The sequence below is a fragment of the Phaethon aethereus genome, assembly GCF_964289735.1.
Source record: "Phaethon aethereus genome assembly, chromosome: 21".
In the NCBI taxonomy this organism is placed as follows: domain Eukaryota; kingdom Metazoa; phylum Chordata; class Aves; order Phaethontiformes; family Phaethontidae; genus Phaethon; species Phaethon aethereus.
In genome coordinates this window covers 6,922,019-6,947,110 of record NC_138597.1, presented here as the reverse complement: position 1 = coordinate 6,947,110, position 25,092 = coordinate 6,922,019, and the positions used below count along the sequence as shown (strand labels likewise).

The 25,092-nt window shown below is 41.9% G+C and overlaps 1 protein-coding gene across 1 annotated transcript in view; it reads right to left on the bottom strand.

The window, feature by feature from the left end:
- ATAD3A (ATPase family AAA domain containing 3A) overlaps nt 1-23,177 on the bottom strand; it is a gene marked incomplete at its 3' end in the record, with an annotated part of 28,209 nt that extends 5,032 nt beyond the window's left edge. Inside the window, exons 1-14 of the mRNA XM_082009483.1 lie at nt 23,118-23,177; nt 22,403-22,504; nt 20,780-20,839; nt 20,343-20,412; nt 18,619-18,784; nt 18,111-18,180; nt 14,007-14,162; nt 13,719-13,775; nt 12,706-12,831; nt 10,234-10,358; nt 7,822-7,873; nt 6,830-6,900; nt 3,343-3,510; nt 2,598-2,706 (exon numbers count right to left, since the gene is read on the bottom strand). Coding sequence (XP_081865609.1) covers nt 2,598-2,706; nt 3,343-3,510; nt 6,830-6,900; nt 7,822-7,873; nt 10,234-10,358; nt 12,706-12,831; nt 13,719-13,775; nt 14,007-14,162; nt 18,111-18,180; nt 18,619-18,784; nt 20,343-20,412; nt 20,780-20,839; nt 22,403-22,504; nt 23,118-23,162 — 1,377 coding nt within the window. The 5' untranslated portion in view covers nt 23,163-23,177. The remainder of the gene's footprint in view (nt 1-2,597; nt 2,707-3,342; nt 3,511-6,829; nt 6,901-7,821; nt 7,874-10,233; nt 10,359-12,705; nt 12,832-13,718; nt 13,776-14,006; nt 14,163-18,110; nt 18,181-18,618; nt 18,785-20,342; nt 20,413-20,779; nt 20,840-22,402; nt 22,505-23,117) is intronic.
- Between the last annotated feature and the right edge of the window lie 1,915 nt (nt 23,178-25,092).

Sequence of the window (25,092 nt, the reverse complement as noted above, 5' to 3'; positions counted from 1 at the left end):
TTCACCTTAACCAGTCACACAAGAGGCTCCCTAAATCCTCACGTTAAGCCCTTTTGTAGGTTCCTTATAGCTCCCCACATTCAAGGCAGACAAAATTGTAGCTTGCAAACTGATTAAAATTCAAGTGTGCGTTTATAAAGGTGCTGCTCATATCAGGTTGTCTCCCACATCAGCCATCTTTGGCATGCAGCCTCTTGAATTAAAAGTTCAGTCACACAGAAGATTAAAAGACCAACAGTTCAAGAGTTAACAGTCCTATCTGTAGTATATAACCACATTATAGCTGTTGCATCCAGCAAAAGAGGAAAGTCTGATAAGCATTTTCTTGAGCCAGTTATGCTCGTTCATAGAGCCCTTACCTACCCTGATCCACCCCCTCAGATGTGCCAGAACAACAGCGTAACTCTGCAGTTAGCTTGCCTTGTCAAGCTATTTTTAATTCTGATCAGCTCCCTGACCCAGTTCACAGTACAGCCATACAACGAGGTGTACCAGCACAACAGAAAGGATAGCAGAAAGTCAGGAGTATGAGGCAGGACGAACACTGGCAGAAATGCTTGTCAAACTGCAGCCTGAATCCTTCCCTGATAGGAGAGTCCACTGTATCAGCTACAAAGCCACCGGTAACAAGCTACCTGTTAGCGCGCACCCAGGCACTAAAAGATCGATACCATTCAAGAGATCAACTTGGGTTAAAAGTACTTAAAACACCTGCTTAGAGAGGCTTTTAACCTCAAGTCCCTTGCTCCAGAACACCAACAACTTTGATTTTGACACAGATGAAGCTTCTTGCAGCTTCTGCATCAAAATACTTAATTTCTTTTTACCCACCTTCTCCTGCACTTTTTTTTTTTAATACCCTTTGACCGTTTTATGACAGCAGAGAGGAATATAACCACCTGCTGCAATTTTACATAGAACCTTGTTAATAGTTCTGGAGCTGTGAGGTACATTTTAAAAAGTGATCAGGGCAACAACACTAAGGAATTAGTCACCCCCACCTTTCCCTTCCTTCAAGATCACTTAAAAGGATAAATGATAAAAGCTGAGATCAATCCTGGGGAGTAATGACAAGCTAGGAGATAAGGGGTGATAAAAAGCCAAGTTGATAAAAAGCCAGGATTATTTATGACAACTTTTTATTACAGGAAATGCCTGGCAGCAAAGCCTTTCACATACATGGGTAAGGGGGAGTCTCTTCTAAATGAAGAGAAATAAAAAAAATTCTACCACAATTAGTGGTCTGCTTTCTCTTCCACGACACCATCACTCCATTTAAAGACAAACACCCCAAGTTTTTATCCTGGATTTCAAAATCAGAAGCCCACAAAAAGCATAGCTGTACTTGGAAAAAGTGAAGCCATGATCTACTGTGAAAGGCAGAATGGCCCAAGATTCTGGTCTTTCCTTCAACCTGCCTGCCCTCCAGAATGGTATCTGAACACTAACTGGACACCATGGCAGTCCACCTAAAACCCATCAATATGCACTACGTCTCTGAGCCTCAAATACTTGCCAAGCATCTTGCCAAGCTTCTTGACTGAGCTGGTAATAATACTAAGTGGTATGTTTTCAGGCAGTTAGAGAACAGAAACAAATTAAAAATAAAGCTTTATATACATTTTCAGATAACAGCACACATTTTAAAATGTTTCAATAATACAAAATTCACATGGTAAAATTAACCAGCTAACACACAAAGAATAAAATAAGGACTGACAGCACTCAAATGGCTGCTTTGGACCTCAGCTCATGACTACTGCAGTTAAATGGATTAGAAAGGATAAATACTTTCCATACCTTAAAAAGTGGAAAAATAGGAGGAGGAGGAATGAAATGCACAAACTTCATAAAATGTTTGTGAACTGATAAACTGAATAATAAAAAACCCCACCTTTGTTTTCACAATACCTGAAAAGAAGCTGACATTAGTAAGTTACATGACATACAATTTGGAGCATATCCCTCAAACTGATATTACTAGATTAGTTTATAAAAATACAAAATCCAGTAAGAAACTTTCAGCTTGGACAAAGCAGGGTGAAAGCCTGATTAAAAAAATGCTAAAGGTTGTTGAGCATGTGAACAATTGCACTCAAAGCAATTGCATTACTTATTTCTATATAGATACCATACATGTAGAAGTACCTAGTCTTTTCAGTTCCATTTTCCAGTCAGTTTTGCTCCTTCAATTACTCAAGTTTAAAATGTGTTTAGAACAAAGTAGAATGATGTTTTAGTGTCCTAATGCAGTCACATACCTATAGGCCACAACATTAGGTGTTTCTTCTACCGAGCTTCTTGAGCTGGAACATGAGTAAAGGCCAGCATGATTTGCCTAAACTCATCCCTAAGTCACTTGCTTTGCTTAAATTCAGTAAGGGATTCCCCATTAGTGATTATAAAAAGCTGTTCCTATTTAGGAGATGAGGAATTATTTTGACATCCATTCTAGAGCTAGCAGCATTCTAGTACCACTGTACGGACATAATGAAACTTCCAAAGTGAGACAAGATCTGAGACTCCAACATCAAACGCTCAAACCTTCCAGAAAGTGAAAACGAACCAAGCAGCCCAGTGATGGAAGTCCTACTTACCTGCCATGCCACGGCAAGCTGAGAGATCTCTCGGCCAGACATGCCATCTGTCAACCTGGCAATCTCCGAGCACTTCTTCCCATAGTCAAACTGGGCCAGCTTCAGACGCCTAAAAAGCAGAAGAACAAGGATTAGTTTACATGTAGCCACATGACAGAAGGGTGAGGGAGTCAGAGGTAGGCTTTGTGAAGAGCAACACTTACAACGAAACCAAAGATCAGATCATCTCTGTAGAAAGATCTAGTCTGAGTACAGAAGTTGTTCTCCTGGACCCAGGAAGCCCAATTTTATGTCAAAGTAAGGTGCGTATCTGGATTAAGACCAAAAAAGTGCAAGACTGCACAGCACACAAGGAAACGAGTCACTTGGTCTGATTTGTCTCTGTTAAGCCAAGCAAAGACAAGCGCTTGGATACGAAGAGTTCCAACAGTGTTCCTACTTGCATTATTGCCTCCAGTACAGTAACTGGGCTCCTAAATTTTAAGGGTTAAAAGTACTTAAAACACCTGCTTAGAGATGCTTTTAACCTCAAGTCCCTTGCTCAAACAAACCATGGCATAAAATTCTAGGATGGCACCTCATCCCAGGATAGCAAGAGGCATCTCTCCAACTCTTATCTGTACTATTTGTTTAAAGTAGGTTTACAGATAGTGTGACAGAATAGAGAACACAGAAAAGGAGATGAAGAACAACAATAAAAGAAAGAGAATCCTATAGGGTGGGAGAGTTCTGCAAAGATACTCACTGTTTACCCTCTGTGGCTGGTTTCAAGACATGCCTATCAAAATACATTCTCACAAGCCGCTCCCGTTCTTCTAGCTGGGGCAGATCAAAGTTCACCATTTCATCTATTCGGTCATTGATAGCCCAATCAAACTGCTCGGGCTGGTTGCTTGCTAAAACAAGCATAAACCTGGAAGTATGAAACAAGAGGAGAGACTGAAAAATCCATAAAAGTAAAAATCAATGAACCAGTCTGAACACTGGGAACTGCCATGGCCAATATCAAAGACCTTTCATCACCTGACACGTCTGAAGAATCCTTAGAAACAGCTTTGTAACAGCATCTCAAGCAACATACTAAAATGCAGGGTAGTTTAAGCTATTTAGAACTGAAATGCATTTAATTCAGTACTTAGCCTTCCAATATCAGCTTCCCCAGTCTGTCTTTGCCATAGAAGCATAATATATTACTTTACCCACAATCTCCCTCAACTTAGGAATATCACAAACATTCAGCCAGCTCAACAAGCTGCAGAGTATTGAATGGAATCATCCTGGCCTAAAAATAAGGGGAATGTACCACTGCTGGGTCTGTGTATGGGAAGGTCATTCTTCAGCAGCTGGTAAAAGTTAACTTGCTTCCTTCAAGCAAGCCTGACAACACCTTCCTGCTACCAAGTCTAACGTATGCAAAAAGAGAGGCATTCACAACGGTTACCTTAAAACAAAGGTGGTTTGTTTTACCAAGCTTGGCTCCATGGTACAGATGTGCCAGCTTCCAGGTCCTGCTCCCTGCTGCTGCATTTTGAAGCCAGAAGCCCTATAGTTTGCTTTGTAATGATGCTTCTTCCCCATGTCAATTATATTTTAATGCTTTAATTGATGTTACCAGCTTAATAGTGCATAATTTGAATCGAGCTTTTAGCCACAGATATTGCAATATTGATGTTCTTGCAGTCCATTTAAATCCCAGAATACAGGGGGCTGTATTCTTCCCCATCATTTCTGAAGATAACTTCAGCAAACCAAGAGCCACACAGGCATGAAACTCTCCCTTTTCTACTAACAAAGACTTCCCCCAACCCCTGCAGAAACGCAGCTTGGATAAAGGATTGATAAGCAACCTGATAGTCAGGCCTTGCTGATTCCTATCATGTAAATCATATAATTCACATGAAAATGATACAAATGAGCAAGAACAAGAGATGCAGCCACAGTCAGCTATCCAGCAAAAAGATGCAGAAAGTTCTTTAGGAAGTTAAAGCCAGCAATTCACAATACTTAGTACTTAGGCTGGTGACAACTGACTGGTAAAATAACAGTACTCCTCAGCATCTCATCAGAACAGCTGAATTTACATGCACTGTTAGAATTAAAGTGAACTGTCATTCATGGATACAGGACTCCTTATTGCCCAAAGCAGCAATAAAACTGTTCAGAAGTAAAACGCAGTGCATGAATCATAAGGACGTGTTCAGTCTCCTAGAATGGCTCACAGTTTAAATTTGGGTTCAATTAAACATCTGACAAAATGACAGCACAACTGTTTTGAGTGTAGGCATAGCACCCACCAGCACCAAAACAAGCATGCCCAGAGCTCTGGTAATGTAATTTAACATCAGGGGAAAGAACTGTCCCCTCACCACTCCCTGCCAGTCACTGGCTTGCAGTGCAATTATAGATCTGGTCAAAATGATAACTTCGCTGGATCCACAGCAATTAGACATTACAAGTCTGAAAAGGACTATTTCCTAGAAAAAGAGGGAACTATCTACAGCTAAAATATACACTCTATTATAAGTTCTGTAGTTCCATCTAAACATCTTTATCATCTTTGCAGGTACAGGGCAAAAGACATTTCTAGAGATCACCTAGGAGCTCAGCATAACTACAGTTTTCACCTGGGAAAACCGTATTTCTGTCTTAAGCACCATTTGCTCTGCAGAACATATGTATTTTGCCAATATATATTATATTTATTCCTGCAAACAACAAGTGCAACATCATTTAATAATATTTACATTGAATTCAGCATTTATAGAGCAATTTTACAGATAATTTCAGAAGCGACTTGGTATCCTCCCAAAGAGGAAACCAAGGATCTTGCAAAGTTCTTGCAGGCTCAACACCTTGCTTTCTAGCAATCTACTCATTCTGGAAAGGCACACTTTCCAAGGCACCTCACTGTGACAGAGAAGGGTACAGAGAAGCTACATACAAGCAACTATCAGTTAGAGCTGCATTAGTTTTAACAAGTTCAAGACAGACCCCAAGGACAGAAAATGCCCTGCTGTTGTCCTGAAACAATGACCTTCTAGAATATTTATTTCAATATCATGAGGTTACTCTAACAGGTGTTTCACTACAACCTTACTTAAGGGAGCAGTTCATCACTGAGAAACTCATCTTCCCACATACAGACAACTCTTCTTGTTGGCTCAATTTCTTTGTAAAAGAACTTTAACAACTAAAGTAAAGTTCACACACACAAAAAAATAAAATCAGAGGTTATCTAAAAAAAAAAAAAGATCAAGGAAAGGTCCTCTATCTATTATGATAGCCAAGAAATAGCTCTCGTTAAAATAAGCAGTGCTCTGCAGGAAGTTAACATTGATGTGACAACATGAGCATGGACGGATTAGCAATGAAATTCACACACACGCATTGTCAGTCAAGTCAGCCCTGAATTTGTGAATCTACTAGGAGCCATGAAGGCAACAGCTCTGGGATTCCTACATTTACACACAACATTGCACACAGGCATACTGAGCAGACAACTCATGCAAAAGAACTGGGGTCAGATTTAAACTCCTTTGCCTCTCAGTTTCAAACCCACCCCTACCACACAACGCATGCACAGCATGGAAAGAGGCCACCAAAGCACCTGAGAGGAACAGCAGCTCAAACAAGCACCAGTTGAAGCATTTTTTAAGAAGTCATGGAACATCCAGACAGTATGAACCCTACGTTCTCTTTTGTGATACTGATTTTCATAGGCTCAATATTGTCCTTGTATAAACAACAGTAACTTATCAAGAAAGAGAACATACTCACAATCAAGATGTTCAAATACCATCCCTGCTTCAGGAAACAATTTCCCTACAGTGCTAGAAGGGAGCCACACACAGTATGGAGGACACATGAAAGGGAACTGCTCACCGCCACATACCCTATGCAGGAGAAGTGTTGTCTTGAAAGGCACTTCAAGATCCCTTTTGCACATCTGCTAACATGGGCCAAACAAACACCCTTTTCACAAGCACTGATCTCTACCCTGTGTACAGCCCTTCTGAGTTCCAATTTCCAGGTCCCAGGAAAAGATAAAGGAGGAGCAAGCTACTTCCAGAATATAAATTGAAAAGGGGATATTCTACGTAGGTTTTCTTCAAGTCCTTAGTAGCACAGATCATATGCTTCCAACTTTTATTTGTGCACCACAGACCTTTTACTGACTTTCCTTAATTCAGGGAAACAGTAACTGCCATTAATGGCTGGAAGTGGATACTTACTTGTTGCTGTGTTGCCCTGTTCTGTGCAGGAATGCATTTAAAGTTGCTCTGAGATCTTCGCTGATTTTCTCCTGCAAAGATGAAATCCAAAGGAAGATCAACTGCCTGGGGACCCAAGACAGGTCACAGCTTTAAGCAGTATTATTGCCAAAGTGAGTTCTGTTATTGTCAAGCATTTGCATTACAGCAGAATCCAAAGCACTGTAATACCTTGGGGAAAAAAAAGATCAATTTACATACCCAGGAAAAAGGAATTATTAGGAATTGAAGCTTCCAGCAGAGAGATTAAATATTTACCCACAGTCATTCAGTGATTCTCTTGATTTCAAACCCAAGGCTCTAACCACTGGCCCAGGTGCCTTTCCATGCTGAACACTATTTTAGCTGGGAAGTCCAATAAGATACTTGTAGGAAAATAAGCTACAGCTTATTAATTCTTTATTAAGAATTCACTTACACATTCAAAGTAATCTTTTGGGGATAGCCCTTTAAACAGACCACTGGGGTTCAAGTAGCAGGTCCAGTTTCAACGTACAATATGGTGACTTACTTTGAAAACATAAATCTTTTGCATGGGGGAAAATGCTAGTGTAGCTTTGTTAGTTTAGTGAAAAGCTGTTATGAAAACCTCCCAAGATAAATATCTGTCAGGACAAAAAACAAACCCTGCAGGGTACCAGCTCTGCAGTGCAAACAATCATCTTTGTTTTCATGATACACCTCTTTCTTTCCTACTGCCCAGTCATGTGCAAAACCTCCAAAAAGATTATGTCACCCATCTTTTGCAGGGAGGAATTCTCAAGTCAGTCTCAAGATGCTCATTCCATACAGCTGCAAGATGCTAATTTCTTGTCTCTGCATCACTTAATTAGATGACTAGTAAGGCACCTGCCAGTTTTAACCTTTTGCCTGTTGAAGCTAGTTCATCAGGTTAAACAAGAAGGGTGTTGGCTAACTGCAGCATGCACAGATAACGGATATAAAGTACTTACTGTTGCCCTCTTCCGCAGAAATGCATCCGCTTCATCCACAAATAGCAAAAGGCTGTAAAAGGAAAGCACTACACAGTAACAGGAGACAGGTAAGTGAGGCTCAAATGGCTCAAGGATTCTCCTGTCCCACTAACAGACACCCATAACTGTGACCAGCTGTAAGCCCAAAGGATTATGCAAGCAAATAATTTCTTAAGGAGACATTTCTCAGCTAAGCTACATTAACTTTTCCATTGCATGCACTTGGCCCAGCCCAACAGTTAAGACAGACATATTAGGCCTTAAGACACCTTAGACATAAATCTGACTCCAGGCCTCTAGAGTTTTGTTTCCTGCTGTTCAGAAACAGACTGAACAGAAGCAATTCTAGGGCACATGACCTTAGCCTCCTCCAGATTTTTAAATACAGATGGGAGTTTTTATGGGCATGGTTTGGCAACGGGCTTGTATCTAGCAGTGCTGGTATCTTACTGCCAAGTTGGCGTAGATCTTTGAAATTTAGACCTGCTCTCCAAGTATTTGTGAGTGCTTATTTTAGCATTCCCTCCCATTAAGAGAAATCTGTGCAAGGGTACAAGACAGGTACACAAGCATACAAGAAATCTTGGTGACAATGGCATCTTCCTGCCATTTTTCTTCCTTATACCATTCTGAAAACTTCAAACCAGAGTCCTCCCCTGCAACTTGCTTTGTTATTTTGTGGGTTTTTTCCTTCCAAACCACACTAGCAATAATACAATGGTTTTACTACCTGTGGAGAAGTGAATTAATAAAGTCAATGAATAATTCACAAAAATAAATTCACTTATAACCCAAGGGTAGTGCTCTTCCCAAGAGGCAAAGCATATAAAGATGTTTATCAATAACAGAACCAAGTTGCTCATAAAGCTGTCACAGCTTGTATTACCTTCTTGCCTAGCTTCAAAACCAGCTTTCTTTCAAGGGATTTCAGGGCCTATTAACATCCTTTACTCAACTCCAGCTCTTCTGAAAATATTCTCAGCTACAGTCTCTGTAGAGAAGTGTCTTCTACCACAACGGCTTTCATCTAATAAAGGCAACACAGTACTAACAGCTAACATTGCTGGATACCCAGAATAAAATCTGCTTAAGCACTTCAGTGTTACTGGAGGCTAGAATATTAATGTATATGGACACATGTAACCTTTGATCACTACTTTCATAAGATGGCTACCTGAAGTGTATGAAGTTCAAGTGCACAGAAGATTTTATCAGGACAGAGAATAAATTCAGACCCAGGCAGTGTTGTTAAAGAGAATTCTTTAGCGGAAGCATCCAGCAGTCTCCATCCAGTTGAGTACCCTCATATCTCTTCCAACTTCTTTTTCTAAGCTCATTTAAATTCTTACACCATTCCTTCTGTAGCTCCTCAAGGTAGGTCTCCTACCTTAAAGAGTTTAAATCCTTAGGACATTTAATCTACATACTTCTGGTTTTTTTAAAGGGGAAATAGAAACATTTAGGATCATGAATGCAGCAAGGATTAAAACAGACACTACAAGATAATGTCTATCTAAAGCAATCAGAGAACACGTAAATCACCAGTTAGCCACACTGAGAGAAGACCTGTGATCAAAACAGTACAAAAAACCCAAACTGACACCCACTGCAAGTTCTCTACTGAATTTTAATATCCTGTCTGGACAAGCAATTTCTTAGCTACTTGTCAACTGCAAAAATCCACTTACACTAGTATGAACAAATTAACTACATATTCTTACAAAATCAGGGAGTCGAGATTCAGCCTCAACATGAATGCTTTTCTGCAGATAAGAGTTTGCTCTTAAAGGTGACTGAAAAAGCACAGCAGCTTATGACTTTTACACCTATCTAATGTCAATGCCTTTAGCATCTGTCTCCCCCTTATCGTCTTCTATTTCGCTACTTCTGCTTGAGACTCAAAAGTAAACAAGAAGCTGGATCCAAACACTATCAGAGTCTAAAATCTCAGTAATTGCAACAGGGAACATAATATCCAGAGAGTGTAAACACCTGGCTGCACCTCCACCTTGTTAAGTTTTCTAACTACTGTCAGAAAACTAACCACCCTGAAAGAAATGTGCCGCAACCTTCATGTTGGCAATCTTTTTCCACGTGCCTAGTGCGATCAGCAGAGAATCAAACTATGACTGATCTGGAAAATCTGAAGTAAACAAGAAGGGTTTGAGAGAGCAGAAGAGCAAAAGCTTTCAGCCTTTTCAATATTACTAAGCAGCAAGAATTCACCCATTCTAGGAAAACTTTAGGAGATGCTATGCCTGCTCAATGTTACCTCATCTGTGCAACAGTATCATTCAATAACAAGCAGAGATTAGGGGCCTGAACTACATCGTTCGCAGTGAGTTTCTTTGAGCAAGAAACCAAATTCAGGCCAGACGAACCTCTACTTACCCTCTCCTACTAGTGTTTGCCCAGTCGAAGAGTTTATGCATGGCAGTAACTCCTTCCCGCCCCATGGGGGCAACATCGCCACCTGTCATGATGGCATAATCCATGCCTGAGTGCACAGCTAATTTCTGGAAGGAAGCAAAAAACAGTGAGTTAAGCACTCTCTTTCACTGCAAGACCCATGAAGATGAGAAGGGAAATAAAAGTAGTTCAGTCCTATCAGCATGCTTATTTGCAGAGGGTAAGCTCTTAGAGAAGAGAATACTTCTTTAGTCACTTAGGGAGAGCTTTTAGCATTTTTAGCATTCCCATTGCTCTGAATGGGAATAAAAGATGGAAGTTTAGTCTTGTGGCAATGCACAAAATTTTAATGCTAGAAGGCACTGCTGAGAGTGCTCAGACCTTCATCTTTAACATGTGTATTGTTTATTTCTTCCACTGTTTTCTTCATGGTCTAATTTATAACATGATTCTATTCTCTACTAGACAGTTAACTAATACAATTTAATTAAATTTTATTTGTTTGAAAAAAGTTAGAAGCCTGGAATTAAGTGGTCAGTGAACCCAATGACTATTCAGACAAAGTAACAGAATTTTCCATTTGTATTTTAAAGCCTGCCACAACTCATTGGTCTGGTGGCTACTGAGCGAAGGGTTTTGATGAAGCTCCTCAGGTAGGCTGGAAATATACCCCTTAAGCCTGCAGGGGAAAAAAAAAAATCCTCTATGTTTTTTTGCTGGGACAGAAAATGCAAGTTCTTCCATAAAGCAAGTTTGACAGGATGTAGCCAACATTAGCCAAGCACATCAGAAGAGCCTGTGGCTTGCACTGACCAAAGTTCGCTTAGGCTGTCATGTCACTGCAAGGCAGAGTCTCCCTCTACTTCAGCCCAAACACATCTACCAAAAGCTATGTAACATTGCAATTAAGCTCCCATCTTAAACCTGCTCTCCACCATTGAGATTTTACAGTGAAATGAATTAGCCCACAAATGCCTGTATCTGCAAGAACAGGTTTTGCTAGGATTTGAAGGCAGTAACTGGCAAGATCTGTGCCTCTCCCATTTCAGAAAGCAGTTCACAAAGCAGCTACCAGTTGAGCACTGCCATGGTGACAGACAGCAGACAAGTTAAGATACCATTAGCTGACCCAGAGCTGGCTATCCAGTTCTGCCGAGTAAAGTCATCTGAAGGTTAAAATGAACAAGTCAACCCAAGTATATCAGCAACCGCCGCAGCAAACCATGCTTAGCTGAATCCAACCAATTATCTGCTGTGTAGCAGGAGGCTGAAAAAAAACCTTTGCTCTGCCCATTAAAACCACCCAGTTCCTGCTACTAATGTTTAGCACTTTGTATCAGTCCAACAAAGCTGGAAGCTTTGATGGTTGCATCCAAGTGCATTTACATCTGTCTCAAGAATACTGTCATACAGCATTACTACTTACCACCACAGACTTATGTATGCCTTTGCCCTGCAGGAGTCAGGGAAGACGACCACACTATGACATGTTACCTTTTTGGAACAGCAATAATAGCAATCTGTATTGTCGCTGCCATTAAGTCAAGTGCAAAAGTCACAGCTCAGAAAACAGCTTCCATAGTATTCTCTCCTCTCTAGAGCATACAAGTCTCACTCTTACATCCATCTTCCTTCTGACCTGCCCCAATCTTTTACAGCTACCAGCACCATCCCCTTGGAGTTTCTATCCTATTGGGGAAAAGTCTTAAGAGGTAATTTCAGGACTGTTTAATAAACTTCTCCTTCATCCACTGCCAGTCACTTCTCAGCTCTTACACTTCTCCCTTCTCCTTATGGTGCTGTTGCCATTTCCTAGACCTGTCCCTCCACTGGCTTTAGAAATCTGAACTAGGTGGCATAACGTCAGAACAGGCAGCAAAAAACTATTGAGATATGGGTTTAATGTACTGATACAGAAAAAAATTCAACTTGCATCAGCATGTCAAATCTGCTACTGTTAAACAAATATATGAAACCTCAGTTCTAACAGACAAGCACTGAAGGGCAAGTGAAAAATCAAATCCTGACTCAAATCCATGCAAAAACCATCCTGGTAGTGCATACGCACAGTGAGAAGCCATACCTATCTCTCTTCTGCTCTGGGCTTAATAAGCAACAGCAGGAAAGACCCAATTTAGACAAGTGCATAAAATTAACAGAGGTGGAAATGAGACAGCAGGCTGGTGTTGCGATTTCACAAGTCACAGTTGCCAAGTGCCTTTTCCAGATGGAAGGGCCCTTCTGCCTACGCTTAGCACTAGAATCCAAGTGACTGTACTACTTAGAGTTGAAGCAGGCTGGATGCCCTTTCCCCCCTTCACAATGGAGACACAAGAACACAATGTTTATGCAATACTACAGCAACAGATTTCAGTCTAGGGAAGATGTACAGACCCTGAAGTTTCCAGAGCACCCTGCAACATGCAGGTTGTCAGAATCTTGGCAGGGTTTTACCTTGGCAAAGAGTGTCTTTCCAGTGCCAGGAGGACCGTACATAAGAATATTCCTGTATAGGCTTTTGTTCTTTTTCGTATTTCTTGTTGCTATGGCAATGTCTCTCACACGTGCTTCTAACTGTGGCTGCAAGAAAAGGGTTAAAATTAAGAAACAGAAAGTACCAAGAGACCTGCATCTTTCAACTACACAGACCAGTACCAGCACGAAGTAGGCAGCACTGACAGCCTCAGGCTTTTAAGCCTTAACTTCAGCAGCTTACTACTTCAGACCAGGATCATTTCCCCGTCTATGTCAGGATTTACTCAATCTAAAGTTCTGTCCTCTTGGCTACAATGCTTTTACAAGAAAAAGCAGCAGTGCAGGATGTAGTGCAGTAACTACTGTAAGAACTGATAACACCTAAATATTCACTTTCTATTGAGTGCCCTGGAAGGTATATGTCAAACCATAACCAACATTTTGCAGTACTAATTCTGTTCATACTTATTACTGCATTTGTAGAGACACTGGGAGAAAGCTAATCCTGCAGGAGCATTTTATCTCAGCAGCTTCAAGCAGCACTTAAATTTGCCTGATATCCAGGAATCAAATTCAGAAGCAAATACACAGAAGTAGGCCTAATTAGCAAGTTAAGAACCATTCAAAAGATCAGCAAATGCACATGCTTCTTCAAGTTTTTGGCCTACAAGCAGATCTAGGTTCAGTAATCCTTAGCAGATTAGATGAGACAAGTAGAACTCTATATATTAACATGCTGACTAAAGAGAAAAACTGCAGCAGGGCAAGGACTGAACTAAGACTTCCAACTGCTTTGCACAGAGGAAAAAAAGGTTAACAGAGTGCTTAATACATGTCACACTGAACACAGGAGCTTATTTACAGACTCAGTGCCCCAAGGGTGCTACGCCTCCAGAATTACAGCCTTTGAAGTGTGTGTAAGGAAACAGCTCCTCTTATTCAGATTCCAAAGTCATCCTTCACAGACCAAGATAGCAAAATACAGTACTCACACTAAGAACAACTCCTTCAAGGGCATCCTGAGCCTTGCTGGTAAGACGCTTACCAACCTAGAGACAACAAATTCAATTACTGACACATAGAAATCAACCGCAGTTTTGACAAGTCACTGGGACTAAAAGGTCATATGAAACGACAATGAGCTCAGCCCACCTATGCTATCTCTAACAGCGCATTTACTCACAGATCCATCAATAGCTCCCCACCTGTCACAAAGAGCTGCAAAAGGACTTTTGCATCCCAATGGCTGAGCACAACACAAAACAAAAGCTAAACCTTACCTTGATAGGATGCTTCAGTGCCTCCAGCACAGTAATGCGTGAGGTTTCTCTCACCAGGGAAGGTTTGCCCAAACGTGCTTCTATGAATCGCCCTGCTACTGCTGTGGCATTCTTGGCAGAGTAAACACCCACTGCCAGCAGGGTTAGGCCTGCCACCTGCAAAGAAAAGGCAGGAAGAGCTGAAAATCCAGGGCTAACTTAGAAGAACTCTAAAATAACTGGCTAATTCTTACCTTGTAGTCATTTTTCAAAGCAACTTGGGAAGGCAACGCTATTGTGTGTAGCATGCCCTGTCGTGGGGAATTAAGATTCAGGACAAATGCTTATGAATAGTGCTATAGAAGTTTATTTCTGGTAAGATGTTTTGTCCCTGTTCAGACAGCCAAGGTCTCACACTCCCTGTTCATAGGGCATCTAGGGCTCTTGCATCTTGCAGTGTGAAAGGCAGCGGAAGCACTAGTAATGCATATAGTCGTGTACCCAGAAGTATGTACTCCGTGCTCAAAATGTGTGTGGAGCCAGACTTCTAACTAAGGAGAGTATGTATTACGACAAGTAGCCATCAGGCTTTCCTACAGACTAGAGGTATAAGCCTCCTATGAGAAAACAGTACCTCCCGTAATGCTGAAGCTTTAAGCTTCCAGTGTTACAAACAAAAAGCAAATTGGAAAAGTGGTGCAGTTCGGGTTTTTTTCCAGTATTCTGTGCAGACAGTTAATAATAAGCCCACATCAACCAGGTGCTGTCTCCCAGACTACTCACCATACAAGAAAATGTATGCTGAGTTAAAGATGCCAAGAGAAACATCTGAGTTGTGGCTGCCATCAAGGCAGTACACAGTAGGGAACAAAAAGGACCAGCCAGGGTATACCTGCTAAAGGTGAACAGTCACTCCAAACCGAACGCAACAGGAAAACAGGTACTCAAGAGGAGCTTCAGAGCCGAAACCACCATGGGAATTACCATCACTGCATTAAGAGACTGTTCTTTCAGAAACCCCAGAACATGAGACAGTCCCATCAATTTGCCAGTGAAGCAGAAAGACTCCAGACTTCTCCGTGGTTTACGGTTGCTGCTCGGTTCAGCACTATGTTGGCTCATATTAAACCAAGAGCCCTGCAGGCAGCTTTTTCCACCATAGCTAGCTGTCAGAATAGACAAGGAGCTGTGCTGACAATGCTAAAGACACTCCAGGAGGTTGCCAAGAACAACATTTCAGGACAGGATTTGAAAGCAAGACTTTACAGAAATCTTTAGTATGCATAGGATTGTTCCCTTAATTCTCAGAGGCTAATAGCACTGATAACTTTTATAAAACTTTACTTAAGGTGCACAAACATAAGTCTCCAGTTCCATCTGTTTTTACATATCCAAGCAAGTTCAGCTGATTTACCAGAAGTCCTATTCACCTGAAAATACAAGGGAACAAGGGGCATTACTCTTAAACTGAGACGTCTTTGGGAAGACCACAGTTCTGACTGCAAGTAATCATTTGTGTTCAGCTTACATCTAGATGCCAACAATTCACAGCAGAGAAAGCCCAGATAGACAAAAGAGAAAGCTGCAGCAATTCCTTTTAAAGTAAGCAGATTTCTACTACAAGTACAGAACAAGGTCAAAAGCCTCAAGGACAACAAGGATGCCATTGTTCAATAAACCACGAGACACCATCTCTTCAGTTTCACTCTGCTTAAGTGTGTGACATCACCTTTGCTTTGGATGGAAACATGAACAGTTCAGAACAGAGTTCCAAGATGCAAAGAGTAAAACAACCTCTACACCCGATTCATCTCAGTTTACAGGGACTTTAGAACACAAAAGAGACTCCACCTTTTTAGCAGCCTCCCTCTTAAAAACAAGGTACCATGACAAATGATCTCATGCACTCTTACACCACCTGCTTTAGCAACATCTAGTAGTAAGCAAAGTTACAGGTTGATACATAAGATCCATTCAGGCAGAGATAAGTATTTCAGACTTTTGGACTTCACTGACGTTCATGTTAAAAGATAGAGAAATACAGCTTTAAGCCTGACAGCTATGCATCAAACAGGAAAATTACTCAGCGCTCACATTCACAGAAGAACCCAATTACTATGCCAACTCCACAAATGAGTCTGATTACAGTGCATATCCATTTATCATTAGTTATCTAGCAAAGGAATGAATCTCTGACTGATAAGCAAAGTAAAACCAACAAACCCAAAAAACTACGAGCAGAATCTTTGGAGTTCTGCTTGGATGGGAAAAGGTAGGGAAAGAGCAGCCCTTTCAGTAGGCAGGAAGAGCTGAAAATCCAGGGCTAACTTAGAAGAACCCTAAAATAACTGGCTAATTCTTACCTTGTAGTCATTTTTCAAAGCAACAGAAAATATGACTTCCAGCTGTGTTATCTCCTTTCCAAAAATATACTTCCTTTTTTTAAGCTAAATGTCCTGAATTCACAAGACAAGAGCTTGCCAGAAGCAAAAATGACCATAATGCAGGAAACTGGTATTTGGGTCAAGAGAATGTCCTGCTAAAAGCACCGAGCACTAATCTGCAAAAGGCTCTGAATACTGCAGGCATTCCAGGTACAGCCTACAGATTACAAAAGGATCCACTAAAAGCATGTCTTGTTCTTCCCAGTGCACTCAGGCAAAGTGTCTTTTGTATCAACCTGTGTGTAGAACTGGAGGGTGGAGGAGATGGTGGTTACTGACTTAAAACAAAAATGTCCATTTTAACATGCCATGCTACTTAAAATGTATTTTCACTGTGAAGTTTTTTTGTAGGTAGTAAACTGAGAAACAACTTTATGTCCACAAGAAACCACTGCTATGCTCTTTTGTCCTGTGAAAAGATGTTGGTCCAGCTTTTAATCAACTTATTTAGCACACATAACAGTTCTTTAAGTGCTGTCTAGGCTACATCAAAATTAAGATACAAAGTTGTGACATAAGCAGCAAAGCAAGTTTTAGATCATGTCCTGCAAGGTCTTGAAGTTCCAGAGACTAGGAGTGCTCCTGTATAGATGAAAATGGTACCCTCAGACTCCCTGATCACAGAGAGCTGATAGTCTGCTATCCACCTGGGATGAGTAGCAAGCAAGTTCTTGGCAGCTAAATTGGTGGAAATAAATTGCAGCTGTAAGAGTGAATGCATGCAAAAGAGGAATACTCAAGAGTTTCTCTCTGTGGCCTTAAAATTATGTACCTTAATATTATAATTTAAAAACAAAACAAATTATGCATTTCTTATATTTTCTGGGGGAGTGTTCTCAGAATTTTTTTTACTCTAAGGGGTACGTGATCAAAAAAATTTGAGACCAGTGATTTCAAGGGAACAAATCCCTTTTCTGTTCACCAGATCAGCTATTACACATCTCCAATATACCTTCCCTAATCTTCCTAGAAAGACATTTCCAGTTTGTAGTTTAACTGCAAACATACAAAAGACATCGGGGTGGGATGAAACAGGGATTAGATCACTGGCAAAGAAGTCCTGTAACAGCAGCGTTAAACATTTCATAATGCTCTGTTCACCTACAAACATTTATAGATGTTCATGCATCATGAAAGTACAATGAACATCAATTACTGAAAAGCTGAATGAAAACTTGTCAGCTCAGAGCCTAGTCAAACACAAAAACTGCATTCAAGATCTCAAAGAAAAAAATCTGCAGTTATTTCTAATTGCCTATTAGATAAAACCCCTGCTCCCCTACATATATAATAGACAGCAAATTCTAGAACAATCTGTGAAAGAGACTCATCTACTTTTTCAACGTAATCTGCATCTATTACTTGTAATAGCTGGCAAGCTTTCAGGAAACACGTTTGTAAAGGTGATGGTGCCTCCAAAGACAGGACAATTATATGCTGTTAATCAAAGTCAGAACTTCTGTGGCCAATGAGAAATTAATTATCTATACAGAGAAGAATTAATTTGAATAAAAATCTGAAGCACAGTATCTCCTTAAATGAGGACTGCACAGAGCACTAAGTGATAAGCAAATTCCCACCCTTGTTTACAGTTTATAAACGTATCAGAGCAAGGAGTTAGTTTAACACACATTTACAGACAGACTTTTCTGGAAGCTATCAATACATGTCACAATCTTACCGTAGCCGTAACTTTATCCCAGTCTGTTACAAAAGCACGAAATCCTTCCCCAAAGAGCGTCCCAGCCGTCCTATGGTAAGCAAACAGCAAGGCAAGCATGAGAAGAGAAAGTGATTTCAAAACTGAACTGAAACAATTTACAGAACTTTATACTGCTTTATACCTTTATGGCATACGTTCAGAAACTGAAAGAACTCAGAGTTTTCAGAGCAACTGAGTCTCAATCTTAGTGAATAAGGCTTGAAGTAATCTGTTAGAAAAATTGTATTAAATTCACAACTCTATAAATAGTCTCTTTGGTTCACATTCAGATGACAAAGTAGCAAGACAAGTGAAAGAGAGGGCTCTCTCTAATATAATTCCTATTGTTCAAAGTACAAGAGTGTATAAACTAACTTTTGCTGTTCCTCAAGAGCTTAGAGAAAAACACAGCAAGGTCTCCTACATGATGGGAGAAATTTGCAAAAACAGCACGGCAACCCATGCCCTTTTCCTGGTTTGCACATACTTGAGGGACTCTAACACTGTTTGGCGATGTTCAGCAGCTTTTAAGCGGATCTGCTCCCGAATGATGTCTGCGTTTTCCCGTTCAGCCTTGGCACGGGCTCTTGCCTCTGCCTCAACACGCAGCATTTCATTCTTATGCCGCAGCTCCATCTCTCGCTCTACAGTAGCTTAAAAAAAAAGAGAGAAGAGGACAATCTTTTGGGCTGGCTTAATCCCAGGTAGCAGGCAGCTGAAAGAGATGCATTGCTTCGTCCTAACTTCACAACAGCAGTGTGTGGTCCCACAGCAGTAGACCTTAGGAACTTAATTCCCTCCCACCCTGCCCCAAAAGGCAGCCAACCAGTACAACATATTACAGAAGACAGACAATGAATTTCCCCTCTGTGCTCACACAGAGGGAAAAAAAAAATCACACAGGTGTGTGATCACACACCAAATAGGTGACCTTCTCTAGATGGCACACTGCAAGACAAGAATCATGCTTCAGTTCTGGAATTTCATTACCAGAAAAATTTCTCAGGGCAAACTTTAGTCAGAGACGAGCTAGACAATAAGGCATAAAGCAACAGAGAGGAAAAAACCACAGTGCTCAGCACTGCTGCTCCCCATCAACATCATTTCAGAGAGGAAGGGTGACATGCTACAGACAATGGACAACCCTAGGCAAGTAACTACACACAGTCTAACATACACTGCTTGTAAGGAAGAGAAGTAAAACAGAGTTGCCTGTAAAATGCTGTCCCAAACAGGATTTTGGAAGCTCTGTTACTTCAGGTGCACAGAATTGGGACACATTAAGACTGATGTGAATGGCAAATGAACGAGAAACCTAAGAATAACCCAGGAGATGAGGACTTCATAGCCAGCACTCTGTCCAGCATCACTGCAAGAAATCTTGATCGAATCACCCAGCTGCTTCATAACTGACACCCATCTTGATACCTGAATGCTGGACAGGCTACCTTGACATTCCTATCTTGATGCCTATGAGTTGGTGGATACTACAAGAATAAAATCACCCTCTCCTACAGGGTTTCACCACTGAGCTTTGTTATATGGTTGCTACACCACTTCCCTCAAGGATATCAACAAACACAGAGTACACTAGATGGCAGCAAGGAGCAGTCAACATAGTAGTACACGTCTGCACATGGAGCAAACCAGCCTTCTGATCCCATTTGGTCATACCCAAATTGCCATACATTTCTAAGGCTTGTGCCCTAGTGGAGTCCCACTGAAGTTCTGCCAAGCCAGTTATTCTGGCAATTCCAAAACAACGAAAAGAAACAAAGCAAGTTTCAGACTAAAACTTCATTACTCAGCTTTTATTTTCTACAGGAAACCGTGAGCAGAGACTAGGTCACACACATTCAAACTGTTCCTCCCAGGAGCTATTTTGTTTCTCATCCCTCCTCAAAACTGGTTCTATTTTAGAACGTCCCAGTATAAAATCAGAACTTCAGTAGCTATATCAGGAGATGCTGACAATTCATTGGGAAATCCAGGTACCACAGGGCAGACATTTAGGAGTGCAGCCACTTCTAAAACTGATCTTGGAAATAATTGGTAGTTCTAGTACTACTGGGATTTACCTGTTGCTTGCCAGTATGACATTAACACATGACCTTAATGGAGCATCAACCAATATGGACGAAGAGTCAAGGATCAGTAGAGAGAACTCATATGCCCACCCACTCTATCACTAAAGAAAAACTATTAGTTTACCACGCCTCATGGCTTCCTGCTTCTGTACAGATTCTTCCTGCTTCCTCAGATTCTCTTCATTAGCAAGTTGCTACAGGCAGAGATGACAACAGAAGATGTGTTAAAGTTGTAAGGAATCGGTCAAGTAGGTATTTGTGTAAGCTTAAGTACTACAGATGTTTTCAAGAAGCTAGTGCTCAGGTTAAAGTGCATTCTTCCTCTCCCCATCTCCCAGATTCATACTCTTAATCCCACACTCCTAGCTGCTTTGTCCTAATTCCTGACCTTTGATTTGCCTGGACAGCACTGCTGATGCAAAGCAAATAGTACGGATGAAAGCAATTGTGCCTACCATCAGCCATCTCGCCAGCATGACAGGGCTCAGCTCCAGATCACAGCTTAGACTTAGGAAAGCTCTATACAGTTCCCAGCTGGGTTAGAGAAGGAAGCTATCATACCTGCTGTCGCATCTGTTCATCATAGCGCTGCCTTGCCAATTTGTCCTGGTATTGGGCTCGCTTAAAAAAAAAAAAAAAAAAAAAAGAGTATTCAGAATATAAAAATTAGGCATTCAAGACAGAACCCAGTCCTGAGAGCAATAAGGTTTGGAACATGCACGGGGAAAAAAACCAAAACCAAACCACCACACACAAAACAAAAACAATCTGAGTTTGAATATGAACAGGGCAACGTTTGGGGCAAAACATCCTCAGCCAGCACCAAAAACTCTATGCTGAGAAATCTATATAGTCTGACTTCATTTTAAGGTGTCACAGATATAAAACCAAAGAACAAATGTTCCTTGGCCCAGAAAAGGAGACTTACTTTACTGGGAAAAATGTGATTTTCATGTTCTAAAACACATTACCTGGACTGGTGATTGCAAGCAACAGAACTCTGAAGATACGCTGCCTGTCAGATGAGCTCTGTTTCTGATTGATTTTCTTGTTCCTCATTAATTTCTCTCATCGATATTCCACTGCAACTGGCAAATAAACCCATGTCATCTACACTCAACTGAAAGTGGTCTGAGGGGACATATCCATCAGCAATGAGGACTCTGTGCAAGGGATGATATTATTCTCTATTCCAAATACACAGGCTTCAGAACAGCTTGCATGTTATCTCCTCAAAAACTGTAAAGCATGGCTCTTCAGAAGTAAATGATGATCAAGTTTGCTTTGATTTCAAATGATGCCCTGTGAGCTGCGAAAGTTCAAGAGCTAACTCATGAATAGAGCAGATGACTGTGAAGCCTGCTTCCTGAGCCAGCCCCGTTCAAAGTCCAAACTCTGATGGGATAAAAAGCAACATGTGCCAAATAAGCAGTTTTAGCTATCTTTCCAAGCTAGATAATCAACTAAAATTGATCAATCCCCTAATTTCCTGTGCTCTCAAAGTAAAAAGTCACCGTATGTGGGCTATTAGCATAAAAGCTAGCTTACGTTTCCCTGATTTCAGTATTATTGCCACTTCAGTAACTCGTGATAAAACATAACAGAAAGCATCAACATTGCTCACAACATAGCCTCTGGCAACTCTCAGATTTGCATTGCTTTTCCTCTTAAAGTATTTTTTTCCTGTCTAAAAGATCAAACTTGGAAGAAATAGGGTTGCAAGCTACTTAAGACTGAAAACCAAATAACTTGAGACATTTTATTGTCCAAGCCAACACATATACTTGATAAGCAAGCAGTCTTCAACCTTTTAATGCTACCAGCTGTTAAGACACAAACAAGTGTGTATTGGCATGTTCAACTGCACCTCCCTGGAAGTTGCTTTAGGAAAATTTCAAAGAGCACAAAATAAGAGTAACTGCTACTACCAGTTCCTTTGTATGTTCGAGAATTTGGTAACAGAAGTTCAAGACAACAAAGCTGCATATAAGTACAAATCAGGTTCAACGTTACAAAGCCAGGGTAGAAGATGGGCTCAGTCTGTGAATTGCCTCACATCTGTGGCTGCCTGTGATGCCTTTTCCCACGTTCCCCAAAAGGGACAATTAATGCATTGTTGCCTTTTCCATAACGGAGGATACAAACAACGTCTCCCAACACTTGGCTTCCCCCTCATTCCCTTACTGCTTGATGCTGTTTTGTTTCTTCACTGAGTGTTTTTCGTCTCTCTTCTGCTTGCACCCGTAGCTGCTCATTCTTCAGTTGTTCTATGGCAGCTTCATACTCCTATTAAGATAAAAAGATAATCATCACAAATGACCTTACTACATCATCCTATACAGAAATGCTAGTGACAATCATAGTCCAAGAAATCCATCCATAAATCAGAGTGGTACCCTGCAAAGCCGGCCAGTGATACTAGAAAGCTAAAATATAATCATAAAATACAATGTAAGAAGACTCATAAGTAACCATTTCAAGATTAAATAAAATTACTTAAAAAAACCCCAACAGTCAAACAATCACCAAACTCTTTTATAAAACAGAATTCTGCCCTTCACTCAACTATTTTACAGTTCCCTGCAGAAAGCCCTTGTCATTCCCTAAAAATGGCGGTAATATTCTAAGAGTTACAAAACCACTTGGAACAAGCAAGTTATAAACAAAGCCATAAAAATGTCCAAACATAGGCCAAATCAGCTTGCACCTCACCCTCCAGATTTACTTTTTTATTTTTTAAAGGCAAATAACTATTATCTTCTGAAGCTGAAGAGCAACAAGAAAAACTTAGCAGCTTCCACAGATTGCTAGAAAATGAGACTGTGACTTATGGCCCCCACAAACCTGGCAGTTGCCTGAGGTGGGCTGGCTGTACAACAAATGATGAGTTCCGACATACCTTAAGTTTTGTTTGCTGTTCCAACTGCAAGGTCTGCTCTTGCATCTGGGCAAGACTAAGAGCATCTTTCGCATGGCCTGAAATAGACAGTGGGAAGAGCTTATCGACAGTACAAAGGCCTTCTCTTGAGTAAGAAAACGCTCGGTCTATTCAACCCAATCTGGCACTAGCCAAGACTCTCTAGCACATAGCTCTGAAGCAGTACGTTCAACCCTCCCTGCCGACAGCTGGTCAGAAATCTTCTCAGCACATGCATGATCTGAAGCCAACAGGTCTGCCCTGCTGAAAAGGTGCTCCCCGTCCTCTCCCTTCACAGGACCCGGAGAAGGCGCTCTGAGAGAGCCAGCGACCCGAAGGGCCGACCTCGGGGCCCTACAGGCCGCCGGGCCCTTGGCAAAGAGCAGCGGCCCGGGCGAACACTGCAAGAGCCCGAGGCTGCCCCGGCCCTGCCCGGGCCGGCGGGCGCACACGCTCTGACATGCGGGACCTGACAAGACGCAAGGCACCGACTAACGGCCGCGAACCCCGCCGCCAGGCTGCATGCGGCGCGAGCGGCGGGGTGCCCCCCACCCTGGCCCCAACCCCGGCCCCTCACGCACGGGACGCGTCCAGCTCCCGCGCCGCCTTGGCCGCCCGCTCCAGGCCTGTGGGATCGAAGTTGCTCCATTTGTCCTTGGGCGGTTGGCGGTCCCCGGCGCCGCCCCCCGCCGCGGCGCCGCCGCCGCCCGGGGCAGGCGGGAGGGAGAGGCTGCCCGCGCCCGGCGCCGCATCCCCGCCGCCCGCAGGGGCCGCGCCGCGGTTCAGCCCGAAGAGCCAAGACATGACACCGCCGGCGGCACGCACGCACGCACGCGGAGGACGCGCCGCTGCCTACGCGCGTGCGCGACGGCCGCTCAAGCAGCCTCCTATTGGGCCAGGCGCGGTCGCACGAAGTGCGTCACCAGCGGGACGCCCCGCCTCTGTCACGTGACGCAGAATGCGTCTTCTGATTGACGGAATGGCGGGGTGGGCTCGGCCGGGGATTGGAATTCGATTGGCTGTGGAGTAGGCGAGTGGGCGGGACCGCTGGGCTGGGGACGGCGAGCGGAGGAGGACAAAGGAGGGCGGGCGGCGCCCGTCCATAGCAACGGGAGGGTGGTGGTGTTGCTGAGGGCAGTGCAGGGAAAATAAATTCGTGTGCTCATGCTTAATACAGAGGTATTTCACTTGCAAATCTGCCCCTAGTCACACCGCGTGTAATGCGAAAGCCCACAAGAAAGCGGTTAGGAAAGGGGAATAGAGGCAAAAGGAAGGAAAGTACCTGGAAAAGTCAGAAACAGCGCTGAAGCTCACATGTAAAATGGTGGAAAACGTAGTTACAACCTATGTGACCTTCAGCATTGAGAAGCAGGCCCGGGACAGTCATTCAGGTGTCTTTTTTTCTTTAAGTGTTCAGGTTTTTTCTGATTTTTCTATTAGACTCTATTATTAGAGGGTAGTGTGGTTTTGGGGGGTTTTTTTTGGTTTTTTTGGTTTTTTTTTTTACTGTTGATGTCCTAGCAGACTCATTGCTTGTTCTAAAAAAAAAATAGTCAATGTTGTCTCTCCTGTGTGATTCCATGGTGCCATGCATACATTTCAGAAAACCAATACAGCAGCAAAGTAGTTAATGTCTGTTACAGGGTAATATCTTAAGCACTCCAGCCCTATTCCTCAAAATAATTAACCATATCTTATCTGCAGTTTTTTAACTTATATTTTTAATTTTTCATCTTGGGTCAAAGACTATATATGGAACGTTTAATAAAGTACTGTTTAGCGCAAAAGCAAAAAGACAAGCTCTAAACATCTGTACTTGCGCTTGCAGGCTATTTTCTCAGCATATTTCACTGTCTAGAATGGAGACTCCCCACCCAGCTTGTACAATCAGCACCGATGTTGTATTGGGTGGAATCTTTTCCTTCATCTTAGCAGTAGTAAAAAACATTTCCTGGAC